General features: G+C 56.3%; 1 protein-coding gene across 2 annotated transcripts; it reads left to right on the top strand.

Annotated features, from left to right (window-relative positions):
* The first annotated feature begins 4,650 nt into the window (after nucleotides 1-4,650).
* On the top strand, nucleotides 4,651-17,017 carry DMKN (dermokine). 2 transcript variants are annotated; one of them, XM_023649560.2, is made up of 18 exons: nucleotides 4,651-5,035; nucleotides 5,639-5,818; nucleotides 5,922-5,978; nucleotides 6,240-6,290; nucleotides 6,459-6,938; nucleotides 8,047-8,109; nucleotides 8,332-8,382; nucleotides 9,852-9,899; nucleotides 10,047-10,094; nucleotides 10,262-10,309; nucleotides 12,547-12,603; nucleotides 12,926-12,973; nucleotides 14,432-14,479; nucleotides 14,595-14,636; nucleotides 14,927-14,995; nucleotides 16,003-16,026; nucleotides 16,134-16,180; nucleotides 16,712-17,017. In XM_023649560.2, coding segments are annotated over exons 1-18 (1,488 nt in total). In that variant the 5' UTR covers nucleotides 4,651-4,909; the 3' UTR covers nucleotides 16,713-17,017. The 2 variants fall into 2 exon arrangements, with proteins under 2 accessions (XP_023505328.1, XP_070080139.1); XM_070224038.1 differs by having other exon boundaries at nucleotides 4,705-5,035; nucleotides 9,855-9,899.
* Nucleotides 17,018-20,884: the final 3,867 nt, after the last annotated feature.

Here is a 20,884-nt window from a genome sequence, read left to right as displayed (position 1 = left end):
ATTTTACTGTGGATACCTGCATACTGACCAGTTCAGAGTTTCCCGTTTGCATTTTGCTGTGTTTGCTTGATGAGGCATCTATCCATCTAATCACATATCGATATGTTTTTGATGCATTTCAAAGGAAATTGCAGACATCTGTTTCCGGCATTTTAATAAATAGAAGCATTCGATCATATCTCTCATTTGTCGAGGGTTTACGCTGTGTGGACATCGTTTCATACAGACTGGAGTCCCTTCTGAAAAGGGAACAGTCAAGGGAATTATTCTTTCATGAAGGAAAAGCTTTCATTGGTTTTATCTGTGTGCACGCTTTCTTGCTGGGTTTGCTTGGACGGGGGTCCTGGAAGTGCCAGAGAAATGGGACAATCATGTGTGAAGGGTCCATCCTGGAGGCTTCTGGAAAAGAAGAGCTTAGCTGGTTTGGAAGGGTAAATGGGGCACGGCTCACTCCTGCCTTGAGGCCCAGCATGCTGTCCTCTGCTTGGAATACTCTCCACGCCTCTCTGTCCCCGTGTCTGCTCCTCCTGACCCTTCAGGTCTCAGCTCCCTTGACCACCCAGCCCAGACAAAGGGCCCCCTTTGTTATTCTCTCTCCCCATACACTGGTCTTTGCCTTCACGGTGCTTATGGCAATTGGTAATTATGTCTTTACTTGTTTTATATGCATTTCCCCCTAGACTAAGAGGTTCAAGAAGAGAGGTCAAGGCAGGCACAAATGTCTGGTGACTGGCAGAGGGAAGGCCACTGACCTGAGCAGACGTGAGAAAGGATGTGGAGTAAGTGTGAGGTGTGAGCCAGAACCAGGCCCCCGGGACAGACAGGTGGAGCCAGCCTAGGCAGTGAGGAAGACAGGACAGCCAGTCTCTCAGATGTGGAAGAGCAGGGAGAGGAGTTTGGGTGGGACCCTCACGGCTGTCTTTTATCGGGTGCGCGCTGTGTCTGTGCTGAGCACTTACAGATGTGATTCACTCCGTTCTCACAACTTCCCCATGAGGCAAGTTCCATGATTACCCCCTTAGAGATGACGAAGTTGAGGCTCAGAGAAGGAAGAAAGGTCCCTGAGGTCACCCAGCTAGTAGGCGGTGACGGCTGTCCTCTATTCAGAGCACTTCCCTGCAGTGACCTCTGCCAGTGAGGGGAACACTTCCCTGCGACCCTTGGGTAGGGGGCTACTTCAAAATAAATCCTGCTTTTGGCAGAAACTTAAGTTTCTCCTTCTGAAAGGAGGTGTGCGCGCATGTGTATATGACTCAGAATTGAACAACTGCCAAGAAAGTATGCCAACAATACCGACATGCCCAATGCTGCCAAGAACATGCAGTGAGCGCTCCTGTGTGCCGGGCACTGTGCTGAGCTCTCTGCAGGTACTGCCTCATTTAACCCTCACGGTCTCCCCTCTGACAGACAGGAAACTGGTGCACAGAGGGGTTAGGAGCATGTCTAGGAAGTGCTGGCATTAGGATTTGAACGTAGGCTCCCCGGTGGACACTGTGGACAGGGTGAGCCAGGAGATGCCAGTCTGAGGCCCCGGACCCCACAGAAGGGAGCAGAGACAGCACAGACCCAAGCCTCGTCTCCTCCCTACACTTGAGTCCAGCTGCCATCCTCCCCCTGAAGCCTCCTCCCTGGTCTCTGTACTCCCCCCGCCCCCTAATATTTCCCAGAGGAACCCTGTTGCCACCTGAGTCAGATCACAGCCTTCCCCAGCTCAAAGCCCTCTGCTGCTTCCACCCCATTCAGAGTAAAAGTCAAAGTCCTTATAATGGCCCCTAAGGCCCCATGATCCGGCCGATTACCTCTTTGACTTCAATTCCTCCCTGCTCTAGCCACAATGGTCCTCCCAGAGAGTAAGCAGGCTTCTGCCTCAGGGACTTTGCACTGCCGTTCCCTGGGCTTGGAATACTCTATCCCCAGCCTGTGGCTCACCCTCTCACCTCCTTTGGGTCTCAGTTCATAGGTCACACCTCAAAGAACCCTTTCCTAACCACCCTATTTAAAATGCCCTCTCCATCTTCTCTGTTCCTTCACCCCACTGTGTTTCTCTGCATAGTGCTCATCACCACCTGAAATGTTTATTGTCCAGCTTCCCCCACAACGAATGAGACTCCCCAGGGAGTGACTGTGATGATCTTGCTCTGTGCTGTATCTCCAGGGCCCAGACGGGCACAGTACAGAGAAGGTGCACAACAAATGCTTGTGGAGCGACTGAAGCAGCGAATTTGAGAGAAAAGCTGGGATGGGAGGGTCCTGGGCATGATGTGGGCACGTCAGACCCGTGGATGCGGTCACGCACAGGAACAATGGAGGCACAGTGACGTAGGAGCAAAAGCTGCTGGCAGTCAGACAGACCTGGGTCCAACTCCGACGGCTCCATTTTACGATGACTTTTCACGCAGACCTTGTGTGTGTGTAACAGCCCTGGGCCTCAGTTACCTCATCTGTAAGATGGGAATAATATCTACCTCTGGAGGTTATGGTGAGGGTTGAATGAGACCACGCATGTCAAAGCACCGCGGCTTCTATGTGGGTCACAACCGGCGTTTAATAAATACGCCTTAAGACTGAGTTGAGGTGAGCCCTCAGCTCCAGAGACGTCTGAGGGCAGTTTCTCCAAGAAGCTAGAATGTGGCCCTGCTGGTCACAGGGAGGATTTAGGTGGTTTGTGCACATGGCTTTGAATAAGTCTGAATTGCACAGTGAGAAACTTACTATTTTCTCAATTTGTTTTGGAAGCTTTCTGATTCTGTTAAAAAGGAAGACTCGATTTCTATGCTGGCATGTCTTGAACATCTCTCTCATGCTTGCTAATCTCCCTTTTGAACAAGGAGGGCACAGTAATACCATGGTAAGAACTGTTGGCTTCTCACTATGTTTTTCTGGTACTTTCTATTTAGGGCAAGTGATGCTGGCTTTCCACTGACAGTAGAGATATCAAGTATTCTCTTAAAATATTCTTAAGCAAGTAAGCTGGCTTAAAGGAAAGCGTTAGTAACAGAGAAGGGCAGGGCAGACATACGCCATTGTGAAGGTGGTGGCCCCCGAGGGAGGTGAGTGTGGGAAGGGGTCTTCCAGTCGTGGACGCTCCACTTCCTGCCCTGTGGGAGTGGGAGGCAGCAAGCTTGGGCTGGGGTCTCCATCACCAATCCCATAGGCCTCGCATTTACTCCCGCTCCTCCCCTACACGGTCCCAGGGCAAGATCCAAACCAATCCTCTCCAGGGAAGAATGAGCGCATTTTGAAAAGTGGGAGGTTGGAGACAATGAGCTGACAGGAGATGCCGGGAGCCGGGGCCTGGGAGTGAGGCCTGCCTGGGCTTGGCTTTGGCTCTGCCACATCCTTACCATGTCCTCTCCAAGCCCTGAGTTCCCTGTCTACAAATGGAGGCATAATAAGACTGATCTCCCAGGGCTGCCTGAGCCTTCAAGTGCCTAGTCCCATACTGGGCCCACAGAAAGCCCTGGACCAACTGAAGCTTCATGATGAGGATGATTACCTCTGCCATTATTACCATCATCAGAGTCAGAAGTGGAATAACAGGGAGGCAGGAGCTGCGGAGGACAGACAGGGATTGTGTTTACCTGGTTAGAGGTGCTGGCTGTTACAAGTTGGGGTGCGGGTGTTGGGGTGGAGAGAGACTGACTGAGAGGCATTGAGAAAGGCGGATGGAAACTGGCCCCTCCTAACTGGGTGCTGAGTCCCGGTGATACGAGGCAGTGCCAAGTGGGAGGATCTGGGACTCCTGGCAGTGGAGAGCAGCCACGCTTGCTGAGCAGGGATGAGCCCTGGGGAGGATGACCGAGTTCTGCATCCTGAGCTGGGACAAGGAGAGAGCCGGGTGGCTGACCGAGCGCTCCTGCCTTTGTGCTGGCCCTGCTCCCTTGCTGGCTGCCCTGGCCCCTGGGGGATCTGGGGGCTGGGTGGGGTGAGCTGGTGCGGTCCCAACCCTCACAGGAGACCTCGGGCTCACACGCATGCCCCCTCCAGCCGGGTAAACAGGATGGATGCCTGGGTCAGCTGCTCCCTCCCTAGGTCTCTCCTTCCCACTCATTCCCTGGGGGAGGCTGGCCCGCCCAGCTCCATGCTCCACGCCCAGCCTCCTCAGCTAGGAGCAGCCAGAATGCTAACCAAGATGCCCTGATGACCACTCTCAGGGTCGTGCATGGCCACTTCCTTCCCCAAAGCCTGAGGTCCCCACTGAGGGCAGTCTCAGAGTGCCCGGGCTCTCTGTGGGCTGGAAGGTGTGGAAGAGTGTGAGGGCAGTCACCTTTAGGTGACAGTATGGGAGGGGAAAGACAGAGGTGGCAGAAACAGAGAGAGGCCAAGAGAGGCACCTGCCTCTCATTCTCGTGCCCCAACCCAGGCTGGCTCACGCCTAGGGTGGGTCTGTTCCGCCGGGGTCCCTACTCTTGCCCCCTGGTGGGATCCTGCCTTGACTCCTCTCTCCTAAGTCCCCCCACCTGACTGCCTCAGATGCCCTCACCCCCACCCTGCACCCCAAATTCCTGGGGTTGGGAAATCGGAACATTTTTGCACCTGCCTCATCCCATTTCTCCCTCCCTTCCTGCAGCTCAGGCTCCCTCTGTTTCAACACAGACTCTCAGACTCACAATTACAGCTCATTACCCTATCGGTGGCTGACCCTGAGTCACTGTGGGGAGGGATTCTGGGCTGCCCAGCCCTGTCACCTTCTCCCAAGCTGCAGTATAAGGAGTCGTGGCAGGAGGAGGGCTCCGGAAGGCAGGGGAGTCTGGGACAGGAGAGAGAAGGCTGCAGACCTACAGGGAGGGAGAAGAAGAGTCAGAAGGAAGAAGAGGACGGAGGAGGGCGCGCCGAGGAAGAGACAGGGCAAGAAGAAGTAAAGTGGGCCAGGAAGAAGACACTTAGAAGAGAGAGGAGCGAGGCAGAGATGACATTACAGGGGTCGCTGGCCTGTCTCCTACTGGCCCTGTGCCTGGGCAGTGGGGATGCTGGCCCATTGCTGAGTGGAAAGGAGGATGCTGGAGCAGGTGTTGGGGAGGCCTTCGGACACTGGGTAGGAGAGGTCACTGGACATGGGGTGGGAAGTGCCATTAACTACGGAATCGAGGAGGCCATTGGCCACAGAATTAAGGAGGCCATGGGCCAAGGGGCTGGAGATGCAGCCAGCTATGGCATCAGGGAGGCCAGGAGCCCTGGGGTGGGGGAGGCTTTTGGCCATGGGGGTGGGGGGGCCATCAACCATGGGGTTGGAGGAGCAGCCCACACTCTAGGAAACCCTGGGAGTGAGGCTGGCAGACCGGCTGAGAATATAATTTGACCTGGAATAGACGCTGCCCACATCTCCTGGCAGGGGATGCTGGGCAGTAACGGTGCTTGGGTGAGCGGCTGGGAGCCCGTGTGGAAATGGGAGGCTGCAGGCAGCTGGGTTCAGAATCTTGGGAATCAGCTGAAAGGATGGAAAGGTCTCTTATTTGTGGGGCTGTGTGGGGCAGTTTCCTTCCATGTTGTGCATCCTTCCTCCTCCACCTTGGGGCCTCTCTCTAGTGCCTCTCCCTGTGTCCTGCTCCGGCTCCTCTCTGTCTTAGTCCCTCTGCCTGCGCTCTCCATCACAGACTGAGATGGTCACAGACTGAGTGCAGGCATGTGGTTCTTGTAGGGAACCAATGGCCAGCCCCCACCTGGAGGCTACAGCCAGGGCTATCCTGGTGGGCCTGTGACTCCCTGGGGCCAGGGACCCTTTGGAGGCGCGGATGGCAGCTCTGGAACCAACTCTCAGGGAGGCTCCTGGGGCCTCGGAGGCAACAGAGAGCCATCCACCTCTGAGGCCAGTGCTCAGGTAGAGTAACAGCCCCAGCCCTGACGCCTGCCCCCTTCAGGCCCACGCTCTCCGCGTCTCCCTTGTCCTTCTGGAGACCACACTCAGTTCATCCTCCCTGCAGGAAACTGAGGCTCAACCTGGTCCTGGCTCAGTGAGAAGCAGCAACCCACATACAGAGGTGAGAGTGAGGGTCTGGGGGAGGAGAGGGTGTCTGGGTGCGTGGGAGACAGAGGAGACGAAGGTGGGCGCTGAGGGAAGAGTCAGACTGGCTACAGAGGAGCCCGGCATGGAGAGGGCTCGAAGAGGGGAGGGAAATCAGCCAGGGATGGGGAGCAACACGCTGGGAAAGAAAGCCAAGCCACAGGGAGCAGGAGAGCCTTGCCCATGGTGAGGGCTTTGACCGAAGCCGTGAAAATCACCTGTCCCTTTCCTTCCACAGTGCACCAACCCCCCACCATCTGGCTCCGGCGGAAGCTCTGGCCACTTAGGGGTAAGAGGGCGGGGTACCTGAGGACTTCTGCACAGGAAGGGAACAGAGAGACCGCTCCCCACAGCCTGGGATGGGGAATCTGCCCGCGCAAGAGAGGAAGGAGCGGGAGGGAGGCAATCTTGGTGTTCTCATCTTTAGTCCTTGCTCTGGTTTCCTCTTGCCCCACAGGGAAGCAGCAGCAGCAGTGGCAGCAGTGGCAGCAGTGGTGGCAGCAGTGGCAGCGATGGCAGCAGTGGTAGCAGCAGCGGCAGCAGTGGAGGCAGCGGCAGCAGTGGCAGCAGTGGTGGCAGCAGTGGTGGCAGCAGTGGCAGCAGTGGTGGCAGCAGTGGCAGTGGTGGCAGCAGTGGTAGCAGCAGCGGCAGCAGTGGAGGCAGCGGCAGCAGTGGCAGCAGTGGTGGCAGCAGTGGTGGCAGCAGTGGCAGCAGTGGTGGCGGCAGTGGCAGCAGTGGTGGCAGCAGTGGCGGCAGCGGCAGCAGTGGTGGCAGTGGCAGTGGTGGCAGTGGCAGCAGTGGCAGCAGTGGTAGCAGTGGCAGCAGTGGTAGCAGTGGTGGCAGTGGTGGCAGTGGCAGCAGTGGCAGCAGTGGCAGTGGCAGCAGCAGTGGTGGCAGCAGTGGCAGCAGCAGCGACGGCAGTTCTGGGACCAGCTGGGTGAGTGCTGCTCTTTTGTTGAAAGCAGAGGTGGGCCTGAGGCCCTTGTTGGTCCCTGCTTAGCAGACACACTGCAAGGTCTTTCTGAAAGTGGCCAGCCCCGGGGTGGGTGGCATCACCGGCAGCGTCCTCCTCAGCTTCCGTTCCCCGCCTTCCCCGTTCCACCGCGCAGTGCTGCCTACATCTGCAGTCTGACTGTTCCAGAAGAGGTGCTCTGCCTGCTTCTGCTCCTCTGTCCCTTCTCTCTGCTCTGTCACAGCGGGATGCTCTATCTTCGTCTAACTGTGTCTGCAGTCGTGCCCACTGGCAAATCTGACTAGAGCTGGGGGTGGCGGGTAGAAGAAGAGAGATGGGCACAGAAAAACATGACACTTGTTTGGGAAGCTCCCAGGAGAATGGGGGCAGGCCTGCACACGTGGACAGTTAAGGACATTTACAGAGCTGTGATGTAGACCAACTAATAAATACGGTGTACACATGAGGCCCCTACACGGTGGGTGACAGGGCCAGCAGAGGACCACAACTTGGCAGCCGGCTTAGGGTGGAGCTCCAAGAGAGGGGGCCTGCAGAGAGGAGCACAGCTGGCTTCCTTGGGCCTCTGGAAAAGGTGTCAGGCAGAGGAGGAAAGTAACTAGAACAAGTCAGACATCATAAGCTCCACGGTACTACCCGCTTTGCCCTCCAGCTAGGACAGACCCTAGAAAATTCTAGGATTTTGATCAAAGCAGCTACTCGGGCTCCCAGGGAAGGATGCTAGGGATCCCTTCCTCTTTCTGGGCTCCAGGAAGAGGGTGAGGGGTGAGGAGAGGCAGGAGGAAGGCAGAGCGAGCCCAGGTGCCAGGCTCTGATGAAGTTAGGCCCCACAGGGCTTCCCACCCCTGGCAGGCGGTGGGGAGGGGGGGGCCAACTGTCCCACATTTCCAAATACACTGGGCCACACCTGGCCTTCTCTGTGTTCCGAACAACTTCCCTCAGTGACTGAGTGGCAAGATGGGAAGGTAAGGAGGTTGGGGAGAGGGGGTTAAAACAATCCTAACCCCGCTGGGAACTATTTGGCCCCTCCCAAGTCCCCTGAAGGTCCCACAGGGACTCTTGCTTTCCCTTGCAGGAATACAACACCGGCTCTTCCCCGGGGAGCAGCGGCGGAATCAGAGGTGGAAATAAGCCTGGGGTGAGTGTCTGCTGAGCGGTCACTGCACTGACCTCCATCGACCTGTGGGAGGAGAATGAGAGGCGCTGAGGCCCCTCGGATGATGTGGAGGGACAGCTGGGGCTGTGGCAGGGACCTAGGCCGGCCTCAGCACACGGCGGGCGGGGAAACGCTGCAAGCTGGAGGCTGGAACCCTTGCTGGGTGGGGACAGGGAGGAACGCCTCTCTTTCTCTCTCCCACAGTGTGACAACCCAGGGAACGAAGTGCACGTGTCCGGGGGATCCGGGGGTCAGGTGAGAGCCAAACTTGGGGTGACCGCACCTCCTCAGTGTGGCGGTGCCCCCTCCTCGTACCCCACCTCTGCTCGGCCCTGCTCTTAGCGCTAGCTCCATCCCAACACCATCTGGGAAATTTACAGTTAAGGGGGAAGAAGCTAAATGCATCTTGTAAAAATACTAACAACCTCCAAAGGAACAAGTCATTGCAAATCCTTAGGGGACATACCTCACTTGATAGTAGAGATTGGGCTGCAAAAAATCATATGAAAATGAGCCCTTTTAGAAAGCTAATTGTTTCAAATGTCCTATACCCAGCCAGTAAACAGAATCTGGTGACCTCTTTGACAGAGTTTGGAAACAGTGTTTGGAAGGCGTACATCTCCCTCCTCGTTATTCTGGAAATCTGGGCTCCTGTCAGCACCCACAGTGCTGACAGAGGCTGCGTTACGCGAATGTCCACAGGAACCTCCTAGAGGTCTTGTGAAAACGCAGGTTGTGACTCAGTAGGTCTCAGGTGGGGCCGGGAATCTGGTTTTAACCAGCTCCTGGGTGAGGCTGGTCCGGGTGCCGGTGTGAGTGTGGCCCACAGGGCGAGGAGTGGGCCTGAAGGGCAGAAGGCGGCGGTGGGTGGTGGCGCTCCTTAAGGAGGCTCTCTGAAGAGTTCCTGCAATGTCAGGGACACTGACCTTTTACGGATAGACAGATTTAAGAAAACTCCCAGTTTGTAACTCTATTTCCAGGTTTTTACATACCAAAGTCTTAAATATGCAGTGAGGGGAAAACCAACAAAGATAACAGAATGGTCAAGGGGATATGTCACAAAGCCACACTTGAGAAGGCAGTGTGGAGAAGTGGGAAAGTACTTAGAAGTTAAAAGAGTTAGAAGGCGAGGGTTCAAATGTCAGCTGTCTCACTTGTCATCTGTGCATCTCCAGGCAAGGCAGTTGACCTCTCTGAGCCTGGGCTTCCCCTTGGGTAAAATGAGGACAGGGAAGCCTAGCTTGCTCACCTCCCCCAGGTACTGCTGAGCTTTCTGCATTGTAACCAGACCAAGGTGGTTCAGAGTGCAGACAATAGAGTCTGACATGGAGGCAAGCTGCCAGGCAGCTCTCAGATTCCCTTTCCTCATCTGTGAAATGGAGACATCTCCACACAGAACACGGCAGGATACGGCACAGTGCTTGGCACATAGTGGGGCTACACATTAGCTACCAGCAGTGTTTTGGGGGCAGGGTGTGGGAGGAGGCAAGAATATCAATATGATTGAAGGGACTGGGTAGGGTTAGCCTAGGAGGAAAGCGGCACGTCATCCCAGGAAGGCTTTCTGGAGGTGGGGTCTCAGGTGCCATGTAAAGAAGGCAAGAAGGTGGCTTTAGAGAGAACACACAGAGCTGGAACAGAGGCAGAGACGGGTGGGCCAGGAGCAGGTGGATGACAGGATGCACGAGCCTTGAACATCAGTCCCTCTCTTCACCACTCGGCAGCGGCAGCCCAGCGGAGGAGGTGAAGCTGTCAGCGGAGTCGACACGCTGGTGAGTGGAGGCATCACGCCGCCTGGGGCAGGGACTGGGGTGTCCAGCAACGCCTGCCTCCCCTCCTGACACCCGCACCCCCTGCTGCGCCTGCTGCGTGCCACAAAGTGGGTTCTTACTTTCGCCCCTTTCTCCTCGGTTCCTCAGAACTCTCAGACGTCTCCTGGGCTCTTCAACTTTGACACTTTCTGGAAGGTGAGTTTGCAAGACTGCTCCGTTCACCTTCTTTTGGGAAACCGAGTCCCTGCCCCTTGGCCTCGTTCTATGATGACCGTTAGTGGCGGCCCCTGACCTCTCATCCTGAGGCCCTGAGCCAATTATGTTTTAACCCACTTTGGCCATTCTCCTTTTCTTCTCTGCAGAATTTTAAGTCCAAACTGGGTTTCATTAACTGGGACGCCATCAACAAGGTAAGGGCTGGCAGGTTGCGCCATCCTGATCTCCGTGGGCGAGGGACAGGGAGAAGCAAGTAGCCCTCTGCTCGGTGAGCCAGGCAGACAGTGAGGGTGGCTATGAAGACAGCACTGAGGCCAGTGCTAGAGAGAAGAAGGAAGGATCAAAACAAGGAGGAAGGACAGCAGAGACTGAAAAGAGAGGGAGAATTTGGAAGCAGCTGGGAGTGGGGACTGAGAAGAATGGCCTTTTTCACATCTCGGGTCTGAGGCTCAGGTTCCCCTTCGAGACCTGCAGGGTAAGGGGAGAGTAAGCGGGCCTAATCCTTGGGGAAGCAGAGGCCAGGGCAGGGGACAGACTGAACAGTCAGGTGGAGCTGGCAGGCCACACGAGGAGTGACCCCAAGAGAAGGGAGGGGAGGTGAAGACCTGCGAAGCGCACGATGGGGGCCAGGCGTTAGTCTGGGCCCGCACACACACTGTCTTAGCAGACAGCTGGGCCGAGAACCCCTTTCTCCTTCCTCCTGGCCCACCCCTTCCTCTCGCGGGGAACCCCTGGAAAGGCTGACTTGACACCAGAGTAGCAGAGGCACGTCCAGAGTCGAAGTGGACTTTTTGAAGGAGGGGATGAAGGGCAGAGAACGATCCAGACAAGGACGGAGGCAGAAGTGGCAGCTGGGGGCCCGCTCCCCGGCTTTGTTTGAGCCATTCTTTTTGTAAACACTATGAATTAGCTGCCAAACTTTAAAAATTCACATAATGACTTAGATTTCTGGCTTCTCTTGGAAAATTTGGCAACACTGGTTCCCCTCTTCCACGGGGCTGCAACAGACGAGTGCTGAGTAGGGCTGCTTCTTGCCAGGGACTTGCTCTCCAGCCACCACACTCCCCCTGCCCACTGCAGTCATTTTAGCACCCGACTGGCGCCATGAGCAGCTGAGTTTCTGACCCTGAATGTAAAAGAATGAAGACTAGAATCCCTGCCATCTGCCACTTGTCGGGGAAACGGGGTGGTGGTAGGTGGGGGAGGCGAAGAGACAGCCCAAACCTCAGGAAAGTCAAAGTCTGCCCTTCTGGGGACGAGGCGGGGAGGGACAGACAGGAGACGCAGAGGTCCCCGCTGCACGGGATTCTGGTTTGGAGAGCCAGATGGACACAGCAGACTGTTTCTGTGGTATACAGAACTGTATACAAGTGCTGCGGACCACCAGGAGGCCAGGCCCCTGAGCATGGGGACCTGGGAGTCTGATGGCAGAGCCAGGGTACAAACAGATGCTGCCCAGGGGGTCAGCACAGGCAGCCATGCAATTTTGCACATCTAGGGGGCAGGAAAGCGATTGCTCACAGTTAGTCTGGGGTCGCTTCCTGCTTTCGGGAGGAGCAGATCTAGAAAGGGGGGGCAGGACGGAGACGGGCAAAGAAGAGAATGGAGCCTTAGCTCCTTCACAGCAGGGAAAGGAGCTGAGGAAGAGTGGCAGCAGGGGCACTGTACCTAACATTCTTGGCAAGTATGGGGGTTTTCAAACCCATGTCAAGATATCCGGATTTGACTGGATGACAGCCGCGAGCAAAAAGGTGCCTGCAGGTTTCTGGAGCAAGGGGTCCAATCGACCCTTGCCTTGGCCCACCGCTCTCTGAATCCCTGTTCCCTCAGCTCCCCCTTAGAACTTATTTCTTTGCCCAGGACCAGAGGAGCTTTCGCACCCCGTGACCTCCAGACACGGAGCTACCAGATGGATGGGAGCCCCCCCACTCCTTCTTAAAACACCACTATCTCACCACTAATCCCAATCCTTGCCCTCAAAATAAATCTTAGTGCTCCCACTCCTGGTCTCTGCTCCTTTCTTCCGTCTCCACTGTTGGTCCTGGGCGGTTTGAAGGGTTGACTCCAGCCCCACAGCTTTGGGAAGCAGGCGGGAGGGCACACGGCAGGTGAGAGGCAGGGAGCTCTGGGCAGCTCCTGGTCCCGAGGTTTTGCTACAATTAAGTTCTGCCGGAGGCTGGGAGACTGGGCTAGAGAAGAACGCTGCGAACGTGCTGGGGAGGGAGGGCTGGTCAGTGGCTCCAGAGATCCAGCCTCTCTCTCCCTCTGTTTCCAAAAATGGTTTTCTAGAGTCCTCGAAGACCCCCAGCTTTCCTGCAAACCTTAGTCGCGGTGAAATTCTGAAGGCTGAGGGATGGTGGTAGTGGGAGTAGGGCTCGAATGAGCAGGGGTCCGGCTCCCCCCTAACTGGCTCCCCACCTTTCATCCACAGGGCCAAGCCCCAGCCCCCAACACTCGAGCCCTCCTCTACTTCAGGCGACTCTGGGAGGTAGGAGCATTCTCGCTTCTGGAAGAACTGGGGATCCTGGTCATGCCGCCCCCTCCAGAGCTCCCTCCAGGCAGCCACCTCGGCTCCAGCCTACCCACCACCTCTTCTCATTCTGGAGACCAATGCTCTCCCTTAAGTCTCATCAATATCACCATCCCACATTTTACCCCTCAATCTCCTGCAGCTCGTCTCCATCTAACCCCAAACCACACCCAGGCTCCAAAGCCCACTCTTGCCCTTGAAGCTTCCCTGACAAGCTGCCACACCTGACCCTCTGCATTCTGTCTCCCGGTGGCCCACTCATCTCTCCTTCTCCCTCCAGGATTTCAAACGTAACACTCCTTTCTTGAACTGGAAAGAAATTACTGAGGTAAGGGCGGCAGAACCTCTCGTTTTGGGGTCAGGAAGCTCAGCTCTGGGGACACGGGGCTCTGGGCCCTAGGCAAGGGCTTGCAGATTCTATCCCATTTCCTCACCCTCCCTGCTGGGGGAGGGTGCCTCCTTCCCTTCCCACTTTCCTCCTTTGTGCAACACTAAGCGAAGGTGGGGTGGGAGAGAGAAGCTGTGAGTCACTGAAGGAGGACAGGGTGGGAGGTCCTGCCGAGGATAAAAGCCGAGCCTGAGGGTTGGGGCCTCCCAGGCACGGGAACATGAAGCCAGCCACTGTCTCCGCTCTGCTGCTGTCCCTGCTGGGCTTGGCCTGGCTTGGGGGGAGCCACAGCTGGGTGTGTACTATACCGCGGGGTGAGCAGGTGGAGGGGACCACGAGGGCAGGAAGAGGGAGGCACCTGGAGCTGGGGTCTATTCTCCGGACTGGAAAGGGGGCACTGGGAGGAAAGCTGAAGGGAAACAGGAAGGCAATATGCATGGGGGGAGGGGTCAGGTCACTGTCAAGGGCAGACAGGTGCAGAAGGCCTGAACATCTGGCTTCTGGGAAGGATGAGCAGGCCCTCTGGGTCCTGCAGGAGGCCCCACGGCCAGTGGCCTTTGGGAACCAGGCCCCATGGGCACTGAGGCAGGCTTGCCCACTCACTCGTCCATGTGGGCCAGGCTTGGGAGGCTGGACAGGCGGGGTAATGCGCAGGGGGAGGTCCAGGGCCCCCAGCTGAGTTTGTCATGTGCTCACATAGGACCAGTGTGACCATGTCACCTGATTCTTTAAGAAAACCTAGAAATTTGATTTTCAATTGTTTACAACCAATTTAATGATAAAATGCAGACCAAGCGAAAAATATTTGGAGGCCTGTGGCCAGTCAGTTTGTGATCTCATCTCAGTTTTAGGGCTACTAGTGGGGTTAACATGCAAGGTCAGGTAAGGGTAAGGTGGAGCTCAGTCAGTCAGAAAGAACATCCCAGGCCTGTGTGGTAGGGGTGGGGGAGAGCGCTCAGTGGAGAAGCAATGATGGCCTATGAGGGGAGCAGGGGTGAGTGCTGGCGAAGGTGGGCTGGGGCAGAGATGCCTGGGTCTGTGCCCGAGAGTGTGTGTGGGCGCCACTCAGGTGTTGTTCCAGCTCTGTCTTAGGCCGGCCTATCACGGCTCTAGGTACATGGGCGGGGGTGGTGTTGCCCAACCCGTTCCCCACCTGCGCTCCCCAACACCGAGTGTGGAAATGTGTCATGTATCTGGGCCATCAGTTTCCTTGGGGCTCACTGCCTTCTCTGTAGGCAGTGCTCATCACAGACCACCAAGAGGGGCGCGGGGTGGGGGGGGGTGGGTGGGTGCCAGGCTGGTGCTCCAAAACGAGGGCAGAGCCCAGGCAGCAGGGTGCTGGGACCCGGCAAGGCTGGTCACGCCTGAAGGGCCACAGAGACACCCTCTCCCCTCCAGGGTGCTGACGTGACCTCGCTCCAGAAGAGGGCCGGCGGCGCAGGTCAGGTGAGTCTCTGCCCTCAGGCGGCTCTCAAAGGGCCTGGGTCCCTCTTGGTCTCGTTCTGGATCTGCCCAATCTGAAATTCTCTTTCCTTCACCCCTGATTCTGCGGTTTGCTCAGCCCGGCTCAGGATGGCAAGACGCGGCAGCCGTAACTTCTAAGGTGAGATACCCTCCCTGACCACCTGGGTTAGACTTCACCTCTTCCCTTGGTTTCCTTCCCTCACCTTCCCGGGACACTGAGGAGGTGGGTGAGGGGCCCAGAGAAGAGGAGGCAGGGCCCGTAATGCGGGCAGAGGGTGCTGGCTCTGGCTGGCAAAGGAGGTGACCCAAGGAGGGAGAAGAGCCGAGAAGGGCCAGCCAGGGCAGAGAGGCGGGTGTGTACTCCAGAGCAAAACGCCTCCTCCCTTCTCTCTGGCCCCGACTACCCACGCCTCCCACTTTCTTCTGCAGAACAATTATAACCAGCAGGCATATCCTACAGTCCCTGGTGGGCAGTCTGCCGCCAAGATCCCCCCTAAGGTAAGACTTGCAACTGCCCTGTTCCCCGGGTCTGCACGGGGCGGGAGGGGAGCTGTCACTCCAGGGCCTCTGCACGGGTCAGCTGAGGCCGAATCCTGTTCCCTTTGAGAGGTGTGCCTCTCCCACCTTCATAGGGAGCCCCAGGTTCCCTGAGAGCAGTTTGGAAGTAGAGGGGAGAATGTTCTAGGTGCTTCACACCCACCCAAGGTTACAAGGGAGCAGTGGCCGCATCACCTGCCACAGAGAACACTGGGGACCAGTATCCTCTCATGGGGAATATATAGCTCCAAAAAATCACAGGACACATGACAAACAGCCCTTCATAGCATCCGTCTCCACCTCTCTAACTGCTGACCTTTGTGGGGGCGGGCTGGGGGACAGGAAGGCACACTAGCAGTTAGGGGAAGCTGGTCCTGGAACTCCTGGTTGGTGGGAAAATAAATGCTTCCTTCCACAAAGGGAATAACAGGAAAGACATTTGAGAATGTCTTGTTCCGTTGCAAAGGCAATCTTATAAATTCAGTAAATGAATGCGCCAAATACTATGAGGCTGGTGAAGAAGACAGGACGGTATTTCCCTCCATCTCTCAGCACAACAAAGCCCTGCCCTGGGGACGGGCACTGAGAGAGCAGAAAGCATCCAGTTGGCTGAGAAGCAAAGATGTAGCTAACACACCTAAGGGATCCACTGGCCAATCATTTGTGGCCAATGTCTATCCCCCCAGCAGCAGAGCGAGACCCACCCACCCTCTTGCCCTCGCCTTGGTCAGCGTGTGCTCAGGGACCACATTCAATATCATCTTGGGTAAAATGTACTTAGGATGATAAATCTGCTGCGAAAACAAAACCGTGGGCTCCATGTCCGCAGCCCGACCAAAGGGCCTTTGGGATACTCCTGGTCTGAGCCTGCCCGTGCCACAGGGCCCCTCCTGAGCCCTGAGGCCATGGCAGAGTACACAGAGGTCACTGGAGCCCCCGCATCATCTGCTCTGATCTTCTCTTTACAGGGGGGAGCCACGATTTCTTCCTCGGTAAGTACTGGGGCAAGAAAATGCGGCTTGTGGGAGAAGGGGTCTGAGGCCAGAGGGTGTGCAGGGGACAGTGCGATGTCCACTCAGACATTCTCCTTGCCCTGCAGGCTTCCCGGGCGCAACCTGGCATGCTGCAGTGGGTGAAGTTTTGGTGGTGAGTGTCGGAGTGAGCGGGGCAAGGCTGGTCCCAGGGGCTGAGGCACCTCGCCCCTGAGGGCTGGGGTCCTTGCTCTGGGTGATGCTCTCAAGGTGTTAAGGGGGAGGGCACCCCAGCGTGGAGAAAGACTCATGAGGAAATGATGGAGGACACTTGGAAAGCACACTCTGGGTGCTGGGTGAAGGCCCGACAGAGGAGGGACCACGCACGGACAGCTATGAGGAGGAGAACGGCGGCGCTGGGCTAAGGAGGCGGGACAGGAACTGCATGGGGGACGGAGGGAGGAGAGCCTGTCAGCGGTAAAGGCTCAGGGGCAGGAGGAAGGGAGCGGCCAGTCGGGGAGAGGTAGCAGATTAACCCGGCAGAATCACAAAATCTGTTTCAGGGAGGAGAAGTGAGGGGAAGCGCAGCTGCAATGGGTGGAACACGAAGAGGCTGTGGGGCACAGAGGCCAGAGGAAAGGACGCTTGGTCTCAACAGATTTGGGAGTGGACACATTCTACCATTCGCTCTTTTCTTTTCTTCTAGAAAATTATCTCCAGTCATGGCTGAGGCCCTGAGAAACAGCAGTCGGCTCTGCCCCTCGCCCAGCTCTCTCCCTGTGCCCCGCCTGGTCTGGGTGCTGACACCTGCTTTCTCTAGGTTGGGGACCTGGCCCGTCTGTCCCTTGTTTCTTCCTACCCCACTGTGTCTCCTTGACCACCAGCCTCGTCGGACAAACCGGCCACTTTCTTCACCCACTCTGTTTGTGACCTGGAGTCACTGTGACTTTCTTCAGGAGCTTCCTATTTTGGAGTGTCTCTGTGGAAATAAAAATGAACCCTGTTTCCCCAAGACTTTCTCGAACTTTATTATTTATGTTGGTGGCCTGGATCAGGCAGGATGGAAGAGTGACTTAGGGCAGATAATTCGCCTTCCTCCTGGGGTTGGTGAGGGCAGAGAGAGAGCAGGCCTGCGTAGTCCTGATGAGAAGTAGCTAGCTCGCCCCCCTGGGCCTGTGTCTCTCCCTGTAAAAATCATCTCTGCCCAACCCACATCTGAATACCATGCTTTCTGGAAACAGTCAGAGGTGCTCTGGTTGCCTGAAAAAGCCACGAGGGAGGTATTCAGGTCAGGAGGTGGGAGTGAGGAGGCTGTTCCAAGAGAGGAGACCAGCCCCAGAGGCGGGGGAGAGGGCAGGGACCCGGAGCAGGGGCTGGGAGAGAAGGCCCCTCAGCCTCACAAACACGTGCAGTGCGTCAGTGCGGGTGACAGGACAGTTGGGGGAGCGGGTCACACCCAGTGCCTTATCATCTGCAGCGGCTCTGTGTCTCCAGGACACGGAGGGGGCGCGGAACCCTTCCACTCCATCAAGGTGCCAATGCAGCAGGCAGAGGTTCCAGGCTCAGGCTGAGCCCAGGTTTATCACAAGCGGAGGAGCCCTGGGGACGAGGCTGGAGAGTCTGCATTAGTCTCTGAGCGAAAGTCCCAGCTGGCCTGTACAGTGTACCCCAATTAACAAGCCCCCATCATTCCTCCCCACGTCCCTGCGGGGAACGCCAAGTAAAAGGAGGCCATGAAGCACCCGCCAGCCTGAGCGACTCCCTCCGAGATCACAAGTTCCTTGAGGGCACGACCCCTGCCTGCCTTGGTCATCGCTCCATCCCAGCATCTGGTACAGGATGGGCCTCAAACAGCTGATGAATCAATGAAAGAAACCTGGCCCCAGATGGACTTTGGGGAACCCACTTGATCAAACCCACCAGAATAGGAGAAAGATGAGGACGACGACTCTGCTTACTTCTATCCTGAAGCTGGGGCTACTGCTTTGTACTCATCTTGGGTTTCAGCTGTGTAGGGAGGGCCTTGCAGTACCTCCTCACAGCCACCAGGAGGAGGACACGGCCGTCCCAGGGTGGACACTCAGTCCCTCCAGCTGTCATCTGGCTTCCTGGAGCATGGGTGAGGGCTCAGAAATAGGGGCCACTCAGGTCTTCCCGAGCCCGGCCCTGAGGGAGAAGCTGAGGTGGTCAGCACGGCTCTAGAGTCCTGGGAGGTCTTGGTCCGAAGGCAGAGAGCAGCTCTTTACAGTTTACAGTACTGCCCGAAGCAGGCCCAGGCCCCGTGGTGCGACAGCCTCTGAGAAAAGGGAGGGCCACCCCTTTCTCCTGCCTGCGCCTCGGAAGCAGCTTCCCAGCATCCTGATTTTCTTTTTCTCCCTAAAATCCATTCTCCCATGACAGCCAGGGAGGATCCCCTACGAGCTTTTCATCAGTCCTAGAACGAAACCCCTACTCCTTGCTGTGGCTCGGGTAACCTGGCTCTGGCCTCCCTCTCCGTGTCATCCGGCCCTGCTGGCAAAGGCTGTGGAGCACACTGCTGGCACCTGCCCCTGGGACCCGGCTCTCCAGGAGCTGCAGCTCTCACTGCTCAGGGCTCCACTCGAAGCCACCTCCCCAGCCCGCTGAACGGAGGCGACCTCCTCAGTCACCAACACAGCGCCTGCTCCTTTCCCTCACACAGCGGTCACTCTCCAAAACCATCTGGTTTCCTAACATTTTGTTAGGTTATGATCTGTTTCCTCCACTGGAGCCTGAGCTCCCAGGGCAGGCATCTCGTCCATCTTCAATTCCCAGCACCAAGAGCCAGAGCGGCGGTTCAGTAAATATTTGTGAATGACAGAATGGAAGGAGGGGCAGAATGAAGTGGGCTCAACCCAGGAAGTCTTCCTGGGAGAAGTTTAAGCAAAGGGTACATGGGGACAGAGGGTGGGCGGCACAGGAAGAAACCAGACCCGATGGGTGGCGTGGCTGCTTCCTTAGGTGTGATGGCACCACCGACAGAGGGAGGAAAGGATGGGGCGGGGTGCCCTGCTGTCTGACTGCCCTTACCCCACACCCCAGCCCCCTGTCTCTCCAAGGAGTCTGGGCGCTTCACCGAGGCGTTCACAAGGCCCCAAGGCCCCATTGTGCATGCCTTCAAGCCCCCCATCCCCCGGAACCCAGAGGGCCGGCTCCCAGCCCCTAGGTGTGTCTGTGATGTAGCAATCAGGGTTGGGCCTCACCTCCTGCCCACACTCAAGTTCTGGCAGATTTGGGGTGGGGTTGGGGCAGGCCTGAGGAAAAACAGGGGTTCACTGGGATTCTCAGAGAGGGAATGGGGAGATCAGGCAGACCTGGAGATGGGCTGGTGCAGAGCCAGGCTCGGTGACTGCCCGACTCCACGAACCTTATGCGACGCAGCCAAAGCAAAGCTGAATCCTGGGTGCATTCTCCTGCCCCCACTACATGACTGCAGGGACCTTCTCCCACTGAGGGTCGCTTAGCCGTTCCTCCCCCTCCTGCCCAACCACCGGACACTGGACACTCAGGGAACACAAACGCATGAGGTGGTACGAGGGGGGAGGGGGATTTGGAGAGAGACACTGACTCTCAAGTTAGCACGGGCAGCATAGGTCATGGAAAGCTGAAATGACATTTGAAAGCCCATCAGGAAGGTACCGAATGGGGAAAAACCCTGAGTCCCATACGGCCAACTTTTCTCCAGCATTAGAACTGAATTTCTTTGGTTGTGCACGTGAAGTGGTTGGCTTGTGTTTAGAGGCATTACACAAAAGTGCCTATCTTGAAACACTAGAACTTTAAACACTAGAACACTGCTTTAAACACATCCTTGGTATGGCAAGATGCTCATCCTAGAAGAGGCATCTGGAAACTGGGGCAACTGCAGGGGCATATGCTCACTGAGGGCCATTAATCTCTCAGTTCTGTTTTCATTTTGCCAAGAGTGTACAGTTTACTTCATTGAAATTGATGCATGTGTGCTCGGAGCTGCCACTTATGCCTGTGGAAGCTGTACACCACAAAAGGACACCTGGCCAAGGGGGCTAATGGGGACGGAATGCAGCCTGCACCCCAACTCGCAGGGCGTGCGTTGAATTCACACCGGGTGCTACGTGGGCTGGCCGAGGCCCTTTGTAGGACCCTACTCCACAGCAGAGCAAAGGAGCAGGCTCTGGAGTCCTCGGGTTCAGACACTGGTCCTGCCACATGCTAGCTGTGTGACCTGGGCTGAGTTAAATAACCTGTGCATGCTGTGGTTCCCCTGCCTATAGAAGATGGACGATCACAGTACCCCCCCCTCACAGAATCACTGTGATGTCTCAATCAGATCTGCAGTCAGAGCCTTTAGCACAAGGCCTGCTACATAGCAAGACATCAATAAACTGGCTAACATTATCATTAGTAGCATTAGCATTAGGTGGAGAGGAAAACAGAAGGAAGTTCATTTGTTGCAAAAGAAATCTGGAGCCAACATGGAGATGGTGTTTGGATCATGTGTTGCTTTGGATTGCGCATGCCAGTGTTCCTCCATCAGCACGCCTAATGGAGCTGATTATACAATATCAATATATAGTTCTCCTGTGTTGATCATTCTTTTGCTCCTGGAGTTGACCCCATGCTGACAAAATGGTGGTTAATGAGCTCCTTCAGTCACTGTTAATTAATTGGTAAGAATCACTACACGTGAAAACTTGTGTCCTACAGAAAACCTTTGGGGAGGTGCCCCACCCACTGCAGTCATTTGCTCACTTGTCCCCTCCAGGAGCACCAACCGCACACGAGGTCCACCGGACATGGTCATCTGTGCTTAGCCAGTGTTCCTCAAGCACTGTCTCCTCAGGGAGCTCTGCAAAGGGGAGATGCCATCGTAAAAAGAGAG

Source organism: Equus caballus, chromosome 10, assembly GCF_041296265.1.
Source record: "Equus caballus isolate H_3958 breed thoroughbred chromosome 10, TB-T2T, whole genome shotgun sequence".
Taxonomy (NCBI): Eukaryota; Metazoa; Chordata; class Mammalia; order Perissodactyla; family Equidae; genus Equus; species Equus caballus.
The sequence above is the reverse complement of the archived record's forward strand: the minus strand, read 5'-3'. Positions and strand labels throughout refer to the sequence as shown.

Coding starts and splice junctions, on each gene's coding strand:
- DMKN (XM_023649560.2), top strand. CDS start 4,910: ATGACATTACAGGGGTCGCTGGCCTGTCTCCTACTGGCCCTGTGCCTG. Junction 9,900..10,046: donor TCAGCGGAGTCGACACGCTG/GTGAGTGGAGGC, acceptor TCGGTTCCTCAG/AACTCTCAGACGTCTCCTGG. Junction 12,604..12,925: donor ACTTCAGGCGACTCTGGGAG/GTAGGAGCATTC, acceptor TTCTCCCTCCAG/GATTTCAAACGTAACACTCC.